The following is a 15,657-nucleotide window of genomic DNA, read 5'->3' on the forward strand; positions in this document are numbered from 1 at the left end:
ACATTATCATGCTGTCAGCCTCCATATCCTCAGCAAAGGTTAAGAAAGGCTGCCAAATAGTATGGAATGTCCCAGTAGACCCACTGACTTCTTCTTAACATATTGATCTAACATGATGATCTAAATTGCTGGCTGCGTTATGTTATGATATGATATCCCCCTATTTTCCAAAGCTATTCTCTCCGTTTCTCCAGGCGGATCGGTAAAGTTTCAAGCCCGTCTCACCCATATTTGTCATGGTCTCTCCCTCTCTGCACAGGTGATCAAGGAGCCCCAGCAGCGCTCGCCCCGCTGGGTGAGCACCAGCATCCCCCAGTCGGACTGGGACTCCCCCCTGGCGCTGTACAGCTCGGCCGACTACCACGTCAACAACCTGGTCAGCCCGGTGCTGTTCCAGGAGGGCCTGAGCCTGGTGCCCGACAACGCCGTGGTGGTGGAGATAGCCCCGCACGCTCTGCTGCAGGTACCGACGTGCATGCTGGGACATTCGTGCTCAGCAAGAGATTTGATATTTCTGCTTCGATTAGATTGACTGTATTTGGAGTGTATTTCTAAATGTATAACAGCAGCTTAAAAAAAATAGAGATACCTGAAAAAAGCTTGTGGTGTGGCTGTAGATCCATTCAGTAATGTTCTCAGTAAAAGTGAATAGTGTGATAAGGTGGATTTGTTTCCAAATGTAGGTTACTGTGACACAGTAAACTGTCTTGTCTTTAGCCCTAGTCTCTACTCCAAAACATGAAGAGTTGGAGCTTGAGAAGAGTCAGCTGTTAACATGCAACTACTAACCACTACTAATGGTAGCTACTACTAAACTCATTAGCTAGTGTGCAAATCAGATGTGTTAACAACAGGGATGTAAAAGTATAGTGGTCTGGTTCGAGACACGATACTGGGTTCATGGAAAATCTGAATTAAGACAATTATGATTGAAAAAAATCCCTTTTTATTTCTGAGGAACAGGGTTCCTACACAGGTCTGGAAAGTCTGGAAAAGTATTAAAAATAAATTTGATCATTTCCAGGTCTTGAATAGTTTGGGAATTTGAAAAAAATGTCTGGGAAAGTATGGATATATACTTTTATGTTGTTGTAGAGCCACTTTGATTCCACAGTTTTTGTTGATGTGAAGAATAATGTTCAGATAGAGGGACGCTCTTATTACCCAGCCGCTGTCAGCATGCATTATATTAAATACCCACCAAAATCAAATCCGGTCAAGAACATAGGGTCTGGGAAAAATATGGAGTTTTAAAATGGAAACCGTGTAGGAACCCTGCCAATCATCTCACATATTCTGATATTTGTCGCTGTGAAGAACAATCTTCATCTATACAGTGATATGACCTAGTTAGCAGGGGCAAGATGTCTATCTGCGTAAATCATATTGAACACCAGACAACATCTTCAAAACAAATCAAAGTCTGGGAAAAAGTATGGAAATTTTTAATTGAAAATGTGGAGGAGCCCTGGAGGAAAAACAAACCATAAACAGGATGACTGCAGATTTCTCTAAATGTAAAACTTTTTAAGACCTTTTTTAATGCCAGTTCAAATGAAATTTAAGCCCCAAGAATAAAAAAATAACAAAAAACAGTATACATCTGCACAATAAGGGACATTCTTGACTAGAAAAAACAGCTTCAGCCTATTTGAGACTCAAACACAACATTTAACCATGGTTTTTCCATTGAGATGCTGTTGCACACGGTACAGCGGGTTGCTAGTGTTACCTGGAAGGCAAGCCTCTCTTAAAATATTTACCGTCTTTGTCACAGCACTGGACACACTCTTTGATGGACAGGTGACCTCTGGGAAGTGCAGTGCAGAAACACCACAGCAACGAGGCTTAGCACCAAAGATGTCACCAAAAATGAAAATAAAAACTAGGATACTCTCATTATTTTCCAGGGTGTATCTAATCACATACTTTCTTTCTTCTACCCCCATACACACACACACACACACACACATAGGCGATCCTGAAGCGCAGCCTGAAGACCACTTGCTCCATTCTGCCCCTGATGAAGAGAGGCCACGCCAACAACCTCGAGTTCTTCCTCTCACACATCGGCAAAGTCTACATGAACGGGTCAGTGCCTGCCTGCGTTCATTACAGCACATCAGTGGACTTGAGAGAGACTGTTATGGTCAAGTTTTCTCCTTCAGTATGACACTTAAGGCTTAATTTCTCCTTAGGCTGAGGGACTTACTTAAGGGCGTTGCACAGAATCCCTTAAAAGGAAAAACGTTAAGGCATTTACTGCATCGAAAGAGATTTTACAGCGGTAAAATTCTACAGTTTCCATGGAGACCGTTTGTTTGCTTGCACTTGCGCTTGTGATACCTGTTATCGTCTCACAAAGTCGGCCTATAGATAGTAAAAAAAATGGCAGAAGAAAAGAAGACAAGAACACCAAATTGGTCAGAGGAGGAAAAGATTATACGTCTGGAGGAATACAATAAAAGAAAGCACATGCTAAAAAGTGAATTTGATCCGCAAATAACAGCAAAGAGAAAACAACGAATGTGGGAGGAAATTGCAACGAAAATTAATTCAAGAAGTCTGGTGAAGAGGTTCATCCAAGAGGTCCAAAAAAAATACCACAACTTCTTCATTTATCGTCATAAACTCGGCCATGTTGAGGTTAAGATAGAGTCAGAGGTACCTTAAGTTTTTTTTCCTTACTTTGGTTGCTAAGGTCTTTTGTGCAACGGTTTAACTAACTTTAAGGGGACTCCTTAAGTATAAGACCAAGATAAGGAGAAAACCTTAAATACTTAAGTGAACATTTTAAGGAAACCTTAACTCAGACTTTAAGGAAAATCTTAACTTAAGGTGTTTTGTGCAACCGGCCCCTGATTTCTAAATCTCGGAAGTGGTTTCGGATCGCTAACGTTGTCCTCCTCTCCGCAGCGTCAACGTGGACAGTAACGGCCTGTGCCCGACGGTGAAGTACCCGGTGCCCCGCGGCACCCTCTGATCTCCCCCTGGTGCAGTGGGACCACGCCCAGACCTGGGACGTCCCCAAGGCGGAGGACTTCCCTTGCGGCTCGGGAGGATCCACGTCGGCCACCGTCTACAACATCGGTAAGAAACGCATGCGGATGAAAAAAGCAATTATTGGGATATATGGTAAATATGAGCGTCCTACTAGAAAATACTGAAATACTTCAAAGGAGTCTGAACATGTGAACTCCTCCTAGTTGTTGCTTTGAAGTCGCTCCATATAAACAACATCTAATCCGACTCTTCCCTGACCTCACAGACATAAACCCAGAATCTCCGGACTACTACATGATCGGCCACTGCATCGACGGGCGCGTCCTCTACCCGGCCACCGGCTACCTGGTGCTGGCCTGGCGCACCCTGATGAGGAGCCTGGGGGTCGTCATGGAAACGACCCCGTGGCCTTCGAGGACGTCACCATCCACAGGGCCACCATCCTGCCCAAGACCGGTGAGCACAGGATAAGATAAGCTGATAAGAGGAGGATCGTTCATGTAGACGTATCATCGATCGTCTCTCTCTCTTTTTCTTTCTCTTTCTCCGTCTGTGCGTCTCTCAGGCTCGGTCCAGTTGGAGGTGCGTCTCATGCCCGCCACCAACAAGTTTGAGGTTTCGGAGAACGGCAACCTGGCTGTCAGTGGTAGGTGCTCACAGTCGCTATAGCAGTATAAACGACAAAGTCACATTTTCCCTATAGAGAGAAACAGAAACATCTAGAAAATACTGGAATGATAATACAGTCAGAAAAGCCTATATTGTCTTCAGCATCTCTCCTCACAACAATCCCAAAACATATTGGACATATTGGAGGATCTTATGTTTTTCTGTGTGTGTTAAGTAAATAAAGACTTGAGAACATCCCCCTTTGTGGTCCTCCAGCCGGTCTCACACCATCACTCCTTCCTTTCCCAGGTAAGGTGAGCATCCTGGAGGACGCGGCCTTGGATTCGTTCCACGCTCAGATGGGCAAGCCGGTCGCCAAGGACGACGGCGACCCCAAGATGAAGCTCACGGCCCATGACGTCTACAAGGAGCTGCGCCTCCGCGGTTACGACTACGGGAAGACCTTCCAGGGCATCTTGGAGTCCAACAATGCAGGTAAGGGGCAGGCACGCCATAGTATAGGAATTTTGAGAGGCATATACCAGAACGGGAAAGTCTGAGAATCTAATTAATTCTCTGGGGAATATCTATAAGAATATAATAATATATGGGTCACTTTACAAGAACACAGTAGAATGTATTTTCCAGCTTCTCTCATAGCCGGCAGTTTTCAGCCCAGGCGGAGTGGAAGAAACTGAAAGAAAAATAACATTAACATATATATAACTTGTTATCTCGTGAATTTCGTCCACAAAATGCAGAAACAACACTTCATTCTGAAACTGAGTTTGTGGCTTTTGATTTTTGTGGATGAAAATGAAAACACTATTTCTTAGTTCACGGATAGAAATAAGCGCATCATTGAATTGCATTATTTTCACGGCACAAAATCCAGGTTTCAGGTAACAGTCACAAGGTAACAGCTGGCGCCCTGTATTAACAAACCAGGAAGGAAGAGCATTTTTAGGTCGTGGTAGCGCTCCAAACTTAGTTATTGAAAGTCATGGAAACGTCTCGGCATTTTTACCCTCAGGTGACAGTGGGAAGCTGCAGTGGAGCGGGAACTGGGTGACCTTCCTGGACACCATGCTGCAGATGATCGTGGTCGGGCTGTCGGGCCGCAGCCTGCGTCTGCCCACCAGGATCCGCTCCGTGTGCGTGGACCCCCGCCCTCCACCTGGAGAAGGTCTCCGAGTACGCCGAGGGGAAAGCAAGGTGTGTGTGTGTTATCGTTTTATACAGAAATCTACATACGCACACAGAGCCCGGTTTTCACGATTGTCTCCCTGTGTTTGGAACGGTAAAAGGTGCAGAAATGCTGATTAACTCACTAGAGCTGCAACGATTAATCGATTAATCGATTAGTTGTCAACTATTAAATTAATCGGCAACTATTTTGATAATCGATTAATCGGTTTGAGTAATTTTTTGAAAAATAAGTAAAAATTCTCTGATTCCAGCTTCTTAAATGTGAATATTTTCTGGTTTCTTTACTCCTCTATGACAGTAAACTGAATATCTTTGGGTTGTGGACAAAACAAGACATTTGAGGACGTCATCTTGGGCTTTGGGAAACACTGATCCACATTTTTCACCATTTTCTGACATTTTATAGACCAAACAACTAATCGATGAATCGAGAAAATAATCGACAGATTAATCGACAATGAAAATAATCGTTAGTTGCAGCCCTATAACTCACAGATGTTTTAAATACTCAGTTGAAATGTCTTAAAAATTGCAAGTTAAACATAATAAGGTCCATGAGTTTCTGCGTCTAATAATATTAAACATATTCATGCATACAGAATCAAAATATTGCATTAGAATCTGTTCAGGTTAATGGCTTCCCAAAGACAACCAGTGTAGTTTTGATGAATTCTGCAATGAATATGTAATCAATCAAACTACATCATATCCATCATATCAGAGGCAGACCGCACTGTCTTGCTCATTGATTTGTAATGAAAGTCAAACCAGTATACCGGTCATTCTAGTTCATTTCAGCAGCAAAATTGATCATAATTTGTAGATTTTATTCTCGGTCTTGGATTCAACTCGGTGAAACTTTTCGTCACTCTCCTAACTCCGCATCTAACTTTCGTCCCCTTTCGTCCCCTCAGCCGTGGACGTCCACGTCAACCGTTGCCTTGACAACATCGCCGCCGGCGGGGTCCAGATCTGCGGCCTGCACGCCACCGTGGCCCCCCGACGCCAGCAGCAGCAGAGCCCCCCCACCCTGGAGGAGTTCGTGTTCGTCCCCTACGTGGAGACGGACTGCCTGACAGCCAATGAGAAGCTGGTGGAGCAGCTCAGGCTCTGCAAAGGTGAACGCCTAAACCTATGGTCCTAATAGTGTATTGCATCACATTCAAGACACTGATCATTCACACTTTTTTTTTTTTTTTTTTGGAAATTATGTTTTTTTTTTTTTTTTTTACTTTTTATTTCTGAACATTTTTCACAGTATAAGGACAACAAGCAAAAAGAAAACAAGAAACAAAAAAATAAAAAAAAGCAAACAAATATGAGGTCACGGGGTGATCAATAAATCAAGGCAAATTTGCCTACTTTAAAATAAAATATTGCACGATACATACAATAATCTCATTGGCTAAATAAACACACCATTTTGTCCCACCGTTTTTCACCCACAGGTCATCTGTTCTAGAAGATGTAGGTGTTTAACAATGTTGACAAAGGGAAATTATGCTTATTGATTTTTGTTATTTGACAAGGCAATAAACAACATAAGAGCACACAACAATCACCAAAGCAAAAAAAATACACAACACCATTCGGATTGTTTACAAACCCCAAAATATATATATATAAAATAATACAAAATAAAACACCAAAAGAGTCTCACATCACATCCAGAGAATCTCACATCACATCTAGAGGTATATGACTGTAGGTATAGGGTGGCAAAAGTGGGAGAGTGTAGAATGGGGGAAGAAAAAAAAAAAGAAAAAAAAAAAGGGGGCTCACGGGTTGACACGCTCAAAGTAAGCCCAGAAAGGAAACCAGGTCACATAAAAACATTCAGGTTTTTTCACGGGAGCTGAATTTAAGTTTCTCCAGTTCAAAGCAGCCTGATAAGTCTCTGACCCGATGATTGTAAGAGGGCAAAAAGGTCGATCACTCACACTTTCCGTCCCGCGCCCTCCGCCCAGGTCTGATCCACAAGCTGCAGCGCAAGCTAGCCCCCCAGGGCGTCAAGCTCTCCATCCCCGGGCTGCAAGGGGTGTCCGACTGCCCCCTGCCCAGCCCGGAGCCCTCCGAGCCGGGCCTGGTGCGCCTGCTGGCCCTGCTCTGCGGCCTGGAGCTGAACGGCAACCTGCGCTCGGAGCTGGAGCAGACGGTGGAGAAGGAGCGGGTGTGCCTGCTGCAGGACGGCCTGCTGCAGGGCCTGCTGGACGGCCCGGCCCTGAGACACTGCCTGGACACGGCCACGGAGAACGCCGCGCCGGGCAAGATCAAAGTGCTGGAGGTAAGACCGCAGAATGACCCCTGAGCGCTCTCCCTCTCCGGTTTCCAAAACAACATGAAACTTTAATGACCCCCCCCCTCAGGGAAAGTGGGTTGATGCAGCAGCAAATAGTAATGGAATCCTAAGATCCTGCTTGAAAAATTGAATATAAATGGTCCGATTTTAAATATAAACACAACTGAGCACAAAAAGGTATTATAGAAAATAATAGAAAAAAAAGAATAAGAATAGAGCAAATGGGGGTATTATACAAAATGCAAATGACCATTATAGCACTAGAATGTATTGGTAACACTTTACAATAAGGGTCACTAAGTTAATGCTTAATAAGCATTAACTAACCCTTAATTAACAGTTAACTAATGTGTCTGGTAATCATTTACTAATGGTGTTCATGTTAACTTAGGTATTAATTTATACATTATTTAATAGTCATCTTTATAAACTATTAAATAATATATAAATTAGTACCTTAGTTAACATGAACACCGTTAGTAAATTACACATTAGTTAACTGTTAATTAAGGGTTAGTTAGTGCTTATTAAGCATTAACTAACCCTTAACTTAGTGACCCTTATTGTGAAGTGTTACCAATGTATTAAGTAAATACATGTGAAAATACATGAACTACATATGAGAGTGAACAAAAATCATGTCTGCTTGTAAAACTAAACTAAAATAAATAAATAATAAATATAAGAATAATAAATAAGAGAATTTTGAAGTGGTCCCAACTTTAAGTTAGTTGAGGATATATTGAAAAATGAAAATTTACAAACACAATACCTGTTGCACACACAGACAAAATACCTGTTCTGAACTTCTATCATTAAAAAATACTTCTAAAATACTAAAATTAGGACTGAGAAAAAAGAAATGGTAACACTTTATAATAACCATCATTAATAAATGGTAAATTGATAGTTAATTAAACTTTAGTTAATAGTTATTTTACTGTTAACAAACAATGAAATGATCATTAATAATGTTTACTAATTATTAGTAATGCTATAATTTGTTATTTTATCATTAGTTTGTGTAATATAAAATCTTTTGTTTATAAATGATATATTGTATCATAGCTGATAAGAGACGGTAAAAAGGCTAAAAAGCCATGATACAATATATCATTTATAAACAAATGATTTTATATTACACAAACAAATGATAAAATAACATAAATTATAGCATTACTAATAATTAGTAAACATTATTAATGATTGTTGATTGTTTGTTAACAGTAAAATAACTATTAACTAAAGTTTAATTAACTATCAATTTACCATTTATTAATGATGGTTATTATAAAGTGTTAACAAAGAAATTTGAACTAAAACTACCAAGGCCACACAGAAAACGAATTAAAACTAAACTGAAAATTAAATAAAATTTGAAAACTCAGGAAAAATCAAAAACTATAATTCCCGGGTATGATGGAAAAAGATGGAGAAACCAGACTAATGCTTTAACTTCACTCTCTGATTCTACTTCCTCCCCCCCCCCCCCCCCCCAGGCGCTCTCCAGCGACGGCCGGCTCTTCCACCGCGCCGTGTCCCTCCTCAACATCCAGCCCACGCTGCGTCTGGACTACACCGCCGCCGCCGCCTCCCCCGACCTCCTGGCCCCGCACCAGGCCGCCCTGGAGGAGCTGGGCGTGGCCTCGGCCCAGTGGGACCCCGCGACGGGCCCGGCTCCCGGCGGGCCGGCGGCGGACCTGGTGCTCTGCAACCACGCCTGGGGCCCGCTGAGGACGGCGGCCGGCCCCCTGGTGGCCAACCTGGCGTCCGGGGCCAAGGAGGGCGGCTTCGTCCTCCTCCACGCCCTGCTGAAGGGGGAGACCCTGGGGGAGACGGTGGCCTTCCTCTCCGGCACCTCGCAGAGCGGCGGCCAGCAAGGACTGCTCACACAGGTCAGTGGAGGGTTAGAGAGTATTGATCCCCATGATGGAAAAATAGCCTTATACTCATGTATCAGTCTGACATATATGGGGTCGATACTGGCCTTTTATTAAACATCAGATATCGTCCAGTTAATGTGTTCCTCCCCTGATGATGGATACGATGCAGCTTGATTAAATACTTATTGAAGAATTGAGAAATACTACACTGGTCGTCTATGGAAAGCTCTTAACCTGATGCATGAATTATTTCTCCTCCTCCTCCTCCTCCTCCTCCTGGGTTTCAGTGGAGAGTTTTAGTGTCCCATGATGGTCTAAATGCTGCTTCAGAGGCTTTTCCACCCCGACAAGAAAACAAAGTTCCGGGGGAAAATACTTTTTTGGAGTATTTTCTTTGAATTTTTTGCCGTGAAAATCGGTTAAATTGAAAGCTAATTCATATCGGAGCCTTCAATCCAAACATATTGGTATCAGCGTAAGCCATCGAAAAAACCCATTTCGGCCAAACCTTATTGGAAATTTCCTCTTATCTCTCAAACAACACAAGTAGTCCAAGTCCCAGAAAGTGCATCTCCGGTTTTAAAAACAACTCGCTGTACCCGGTCTGCATTTATTTTAACACCTCCAGAGCCGGCAGCTCCAAGCGAGGGGGGTGGGGTGGGGGGGTCAACAACACATTTTAAGGTGCGAGTGGGAGGTGATGTTTTTGCTGATATTACGGTCTCCAGGCGGAGTGGGAGACGGTCTTCTCGGAGGCCTCGCTCAACCTGGTGGCCGTCAAGAAGTCCTTCTACGGCTCGGTGCTGTTCCTGTGTCGCCGCCGGTTACCCAGCAAGCCGCCCGTCTTCCTCCCCGTGGACGCCGCCAAGTACCAGTGGGTCGACAAGCTCAAGGTGGGTCCGGCGTGCTTCTGTGTGTGTGTGTGTGTGTGTTTGTGCTTTTGAGTATTTGCTGTATCCATTAAACAATGGCTTTGCCCACATCATATCAAAACCACAATGAGACAGGAGAGGCAGGGATCCAACTCAATTCTAATACTCTGGCACAGCAGCCCATTAGAAATCCCAAATCCCCTCGGAAAAGCACTTGTAATCACCTATTTTAATGGCGTCCGACATGCCTTGCGTTGTGCAAAATCCTCCACTTGGTGTAATAACAGTTGTGAGCTTTTCCATTTTCTCTAATGACATGCAGACCTTAGATCGGGCCCAAAAAGACAAGCCCGACCCGAGCCTGTGCACATTCTGTATTGGCTGCATTTATGAGCCCGAGCCCGGGTTAAAACCAAAATTTTCTTAGTAAGTTGGCTGTTTATAAGTAAACTAATTCTGAGTTGTTTGAATGACAAAAATCTGTGCGGGATCTTACTGAACAGCCTACTTCCTCTCGCAAAGGACTCACAAAGCGAGTGGAGCCGTAGGCAGAGAAAACCCCACACTTACATTTCAAATGATAACCTTTGATTGACTGGTGATAAAAACATAATTGACACAAGGAATTAACAATCAGACTTTGCGGATTACAGAGAAATTTGAATGACAGAAATCTGTTCAGAATTACACACAGGATCTTAATGAATAGCGCAACACGGAAGAGAAATTTGTTTCAATTGGTTCAACAAACCTGAGCAGCCTTTGCACATGCCTATAGAGATATATATATCCAGGGCCTACATATAACATTCTGATTATCACACCAAATAGCTTACTCCCCACCCCAATTATAAAAAAAAAAGAGAATCAAACCTCTGATGACATGGGCCTCTGTCACGGGGCCCTGCACTGCCTATATGTCCACCACTGCTATAAAAATGTCCAACGGTGTCTTGAAAGTCCTCATTTCAACAAGTACGTTGTTGTTGTTGATGTTGAAGTACAGAAGCAAGACACCTTCGAGGTGCCGTGTCCCTGTGAATTGAATCCTTTAAGTGTGACCGTATTCATCACAGTGTTGATCCGTTGGTCTCTAGGCGATGCTGGCTGAGTCCTCAGACGCTCCGGTCTGGCTGACTGCCTCTCAGGCTCACTGCGGAGTGGTGGGGATGGTCAACTGTCTACGCCAGGAGCCCGGCGGTAACCGCATACGGTAGGGCACACACACACACACACACACACAGTTTACAGTTTACGTCTGACCAATTAAATAATTACAGTATATAGAATAATTACAGTATATAGAATATCTCAGAGGTTCTCCCTAACGCCTTCCATCTCAGTAAGGTTTGCATAAATTAAGTTCTAGTATGTGGGTATGTGCTCTTACGGAAGAGGATTAGGGCAATGTGAAAAATGTATTTGAGTTCTGAGTTTAATGTCAGAATTCTGACTTTTTTCTCAGAATTCTGACTTTATTCTCAGGACTTTATTCTCAGGACAAGGAGTGTGAATTAGGGCCACATGTGAAAAATGTATTTGAGTTCTGAGTTTAATGTCAGAATTCTGAGATTAAAGTCAGAATTCTACTGGGGGTAGGACTGGGTGGTGGGGTGGATTGGGAGGATGAGTAAAAATGAAAATTCAATAAAGAGATGTTTATTATTCTCATAATTCTGACATTAAACTCAGAATTCTGACTTCTTTTTTTTTAAACATCTCTTTATTGAATTTTCAAAAGGTTCTGGTATACATAATACAAGATCATCATATAATATACAAAATATAAAACCGCCCTCCCCTTTCCCAACCCCCTGGTCTCTCCTACTCATCCTCCCAATCCACCCCACCACCCAGTCCTACCCCCAGTAGAATTCTGACTTGAATCTCAGAATTCTGACATTAAACTCAGAACTCAAATACATTTTTCACACGTGGCCCTAATCCTCTTCCGTATGCTCTCTACATGAGGCCGGTGGGCCGGATGTTGTACTGTATCCTCATCGTTTCTCCTCCCCGTCTCACCAGCTGTGCGTTTGTATCCAACCTCAACGAGTCCTCGGCGGCGCCAACCCTCCAGCCGGCCCACAACTCCATGCGGTCGGCGCTGGAGGGCGACCTGGTGATGAACGTGTTCCGAGACGGACACTGGGGCGTCTTCAGGCACCAGCTCATCACTCAGGGTATGAAAACATCCACATATTTATTCAAATTCTTTGTATTTCAAGTGCCTTTCGAAATTATTTTTTTTTGTTTTTTTTGCTTTCCTCAGCTCTGAGCGAGGAGCAGACGGAGCAGGCCTACGTCAACGTGTTGACCCGCGGCGACCTGTCCTCCCTGCGCTGGATCGCCTCGCCGCTCCGCCACTTCGCGGCCGCCAGCCCCGACGTGCAGCTGTGCCAGGTCTACTACAGCTCCCTGAACTTCAGAGACATCATGCTGGCCACCGGCAAGCTGCCGCCGGACGCCATTCCAGGTACAAAGGAGGGGTTTGGCTAATAATGCTTCTGAATTTTCGAATTAGTCTACATCACTTCCTCGTTGTGGCTTACTGTTTACCCGACTAACCCTCACTCCCCGTTCTTCTTTCGACCCCCCCCGTATAGGCGACCTGGCCCTGCAGCAGTGCATGCTGGGTATGGAGTTCTCGGGCCGCGACCCCAGCGGCCGGCGCGTGATGGGGCTGCTGCCGGCCAAGGGCCTGGCGACGTGCGTGGACGCCGACAAGCGCTTCCTCTGGGACGTCCCCTCCAGCTGGTCAGTGACAGCCGGGAAGCCTTGGGGGTGGGGGGGGTGGGGGGGGTTAGTGCTGCGGATTTGGAGCCAGATCCACGACTAGTTTACTCAGGGAGTTAAGAGAGATTCATGGTCAGGGATTCCTGCGGGCCAAAAGATCAGCCGGTGGCTCTGCCTGGAAAGAAAGGGACGCCAGCTGGGGCCCAAATATCAAAATCTATCCTATATCTGAAGTGATATTTGTTTGTTTGTGTTATGTTTGCTCATATAATTCAGCGTGTGAACTGCTGAGCCGGTTGTTTCTTTTTTTTTCTTCTTTTTTTTTATTCTTTATTTAGGGATAAGGAAACTATAACAGATAGTTAGATAGATAGTTTCCTTGGGGATAACAGGGATTTAAATTACCAGAGACCTACATCAATCCAGTAGAGATATTGATAAGCAGAGGTTTTACACAGTTGAATTGTATCATTATGCACATGAACAATTTTCCTCTTTCCTTCCTGAAATCCTTCGAAATTTTTTTATTTATTACAACAATTGTAGGTTTCTAGAACTTTGTACAGGCTGAGAAAGCTAGGCGTGTCTATATAGAGTTGGGAGAGGTTTCCACAAATTTTGTATATACAAACAAAAACAGATTATTCATTTGTCACTTCCATAAAATCTGGCCATAAGAGACCCATGTCGACCAGAATTTAATAAATGTATTTTTTTGTAGACACAGTGAAAAAGTAATTTTTTCCATTAGATATATTTCATTTACCAAGTCTATCCACTCCTGTATTGTGGTGGGGGGGGGGGGTCAGGAAGCAACCAACGTCTGGTAAGAGCTTTTTTACAAGCAGATATCAAAATGCCAAATGAGTACTCATCTATACTCAAAATCAATCTTTCCTAAATACAGTGTGCAAAAATGCAAAGATAATTTGGTACAGAATATGTTTTTTTATGCTTTATCTCTGTCCAAAAATGTCCTAATACTTTAAGCCTAAGAGCTTTCTTTCCTGTACCATCCAAAACAGCATAAACGATAGTTACATTATGTCCTGTATTGATTTCTGCCCCCCCCACGATACGCATTGTCACATTTTTGTATCGCCATATATATCGTGTCCCATCCCTATTACCGATGGCCTCCACACCCGTGTCCCCGCGCAGGACTCTGGAGCAGGCGGCCTCGGTGCCGGTGGTCTACGCCACGGCCTACTACTCCCTGGTGGTCCGCGGCCGGCTCCGCCCCGGGGAGAGCGTCCTCGTCCACTCGGGGTCTGGGGGCGTGGGCCAGGCCGCCATCGCCATCGCGCTCAGCAAGAAATGCAAAGTCTTCACGACAGTCGGTTAGTACTCAGCACTCAGACATCATGTATTTTTATGGAGTTAAAGAGGTTTTCGGGACGATATCCTCCGGGAAACAAGTCCTTTAACTGTCTCTTTTCACGCCAGGCTCGGCAGAGAAGCGGGCCTACCTGCAGCAGAGATTCCCTCAGCTCACGGCCGAGTCCTTCGCCAACTCCAGAGACGCCTCCTTCGAGCAGCACGTCCTGCTACACACACAGGGCAAAGGTCAGACACACACACACACACACACACACACACTCAGAGGCATTCATATTCTCCCGCTCAGAGGCATTAATATTCTCCCACATCTTTCCAATCTGTCCTATAGCAGCGGGTCATATTCAAACACACTGCGTTTCACACAAATCCAACATATTCTTAACGGGGTATTCACCATTTGAAAGAAAAACATTGCATCTAGTATTAATCTTATTTTCTTAAAACAAAATCTGCCAATTGGGTTGAGATAATTTCACTTGTTTCTGATTTTCTCGATTTAAGCATCACTTGTGATACTAGTGGAGTGATCTGCCTTATTCTTCTTATTCTTATTCTGGTTTCAACGTATTGACACTTGGAAATTCGTGAAATAAGTGAAGCTGCATTGGTGACAAGTAGAATTATGTCTCCTGATGGGCAGAATCCATTGAATTTCATGTAGGAAAATATTTCCAAAATAGATTGATTACATTTCTGAATGTCATATCCTTCCCACCTCACCACTTTGCACAAATACACAAAACTTTTTAATCCTGGACTATCTGTCATATTATTGTGCGTGTGTGTGTGTGTGTAGGTGTGGACCTGGTGCTGAACTCCCTGGCTGAGGAGAAGCTGCAGGCCAGCCTTCGCTGCCTGGCCAGACACGGGCGGTTCCTGGAGATCGGCAAATACGACCTGTCCAACAACTCACCACTGGGTCAGTATGAGGCTGCACTGCAATTTGCACTTGTAGTTAGTGATGAAGGGGCTGTTTACTTGTGCAGAGCTCTTTGAGAAGAGCCTGTTTGTGCCACAACTTGATGGAATCTTAGTGAATCCGGACCTGATTTAGTAACCAAACCCATTCAACAAATTGCTGCTTCCAGGGAGTAATAAGAGTTATTATTTTGGAGTGACTGGACTGGTCCTTTCTTTAACACTTGTCAGCATATCTTTAGCGTTGGATGGTTGTGTTGACCCCCCCCACCCGACCCCCCTCTCCCCTCTGTTTCCCCCCCCCCCCAGGCATGGCTCTGTTCCTGAAGAACGTGGCGTTCCACGGCATCCTGCTGGACGCCCTGTTCGAAGAGGGCAACCGCGAGTGGGAGGAGGTGTCCCAGCTGCTGAAGGAGGGCATCGAGGGGGGCGTGGTGCAGCCTCTGAAGACCACCGTGTTCGAGAGGGAGCAGGTGGAGGACGCCTTCAGATACATGGCTCAGGGCAAACACATCGGCAAGGTCCTGCTGCAGGTCAGTGCCAGGGTTTTGATATCGGCGTGGTGGGGACCGTGGATTGTTCGTTTGTTCGATTTCATGGAAACTCAGGGGAACTAGAAGGGCACTCGGAGTGTGCAGACCTCCGCCAAGGTTCGTGCTATTATTGATTGTTCGTGAGTCAGATCCGGATCCGCTCCAAAATTTAGTGGGTTCTTCCTTGGCCCATGCTACACCCTTCCACCAAGTTTCATGAAAATCGGGCCAGTAGTTTTTCCGTAATCCTGCTA

General features: G+C 44.4%; 1 protein-coding gene across 1 annotated transcript in view; it reads left to right on the top strand.

The window, feature by feature from the left end:
- The window catches only part of fasn (fatty acid synthase), a 53,342-nt gene that overhangs the window by 23,353 nt on the left and 14,332 nt on the right, over positions 1-15,657 (top strand). Inside the window, 22 exon segments of the mRNA XM_071535633.1 lie at positions 260-463; positions 1,976-2,091; positions 2,917-2,973; positions 2,975-3,090; positions 3,269-3,400; positions 3,403-3,459; positions 3,569-3,649; positions 3,922-4,107; positions 4,646-4,776; positions 4,778-4,829; positions 5,736-5,939; positions 6,789-7,105; positions 8,620-9,015; positions 9,732-9,896; positions 10,973-11,088; positions 11,904-12,058; positions 12,148-12,351; positions 12,482-12,632; positions 13,773-13,951; positions 14,058-14,177; positions 14,749-14,871; positions 15,180-15,403. Of these exon segments, the coding sequence (XP_071391734.1) occupies positions 260-463; positions 1,976-2,091; positions 2,917-2,973; positions 2,975-3,090; positions 3,269-3,400; positions 3,403-3,459; positions 3,569-3,649; positions 3,922-4,107; positions 4,646-4,776; positions 4,778-4,829; positions 5,736-5,939; positions 6,789-7,105; positions 8,620-9,015; positions 9,732-9,896; positions 10,973-11,088; positions 11,904-12,058; positions 12,148-12,351; positions 12,482-12,632; positions 13,773-13,951; positions 14,058-14,177; positions 14,749-14,871; positions 15,180-15,403 (3,486 nt within the window).

The sequence above is a fragment of the Centroberyx affinis genome, unplaced genomic scaffold, assembly GCF_046629955.1.
Source record: "Centroberyx affinis isolate AG114_WGS23_722 - 3 ecotype Tasmania unplaced genomic scaffold, CSIRO-AGI_Caff_v1 ptg002745l_1, whole genome shotgun sequence".
In the NCBI taxonomy this organism is placed as follows: domain Eukaryota; kingdom Metazoa; phylum Chordata; class Actinopteri; order Beryciformes; family Berycidae; genus Centroberyx; species Centroberyx affinis.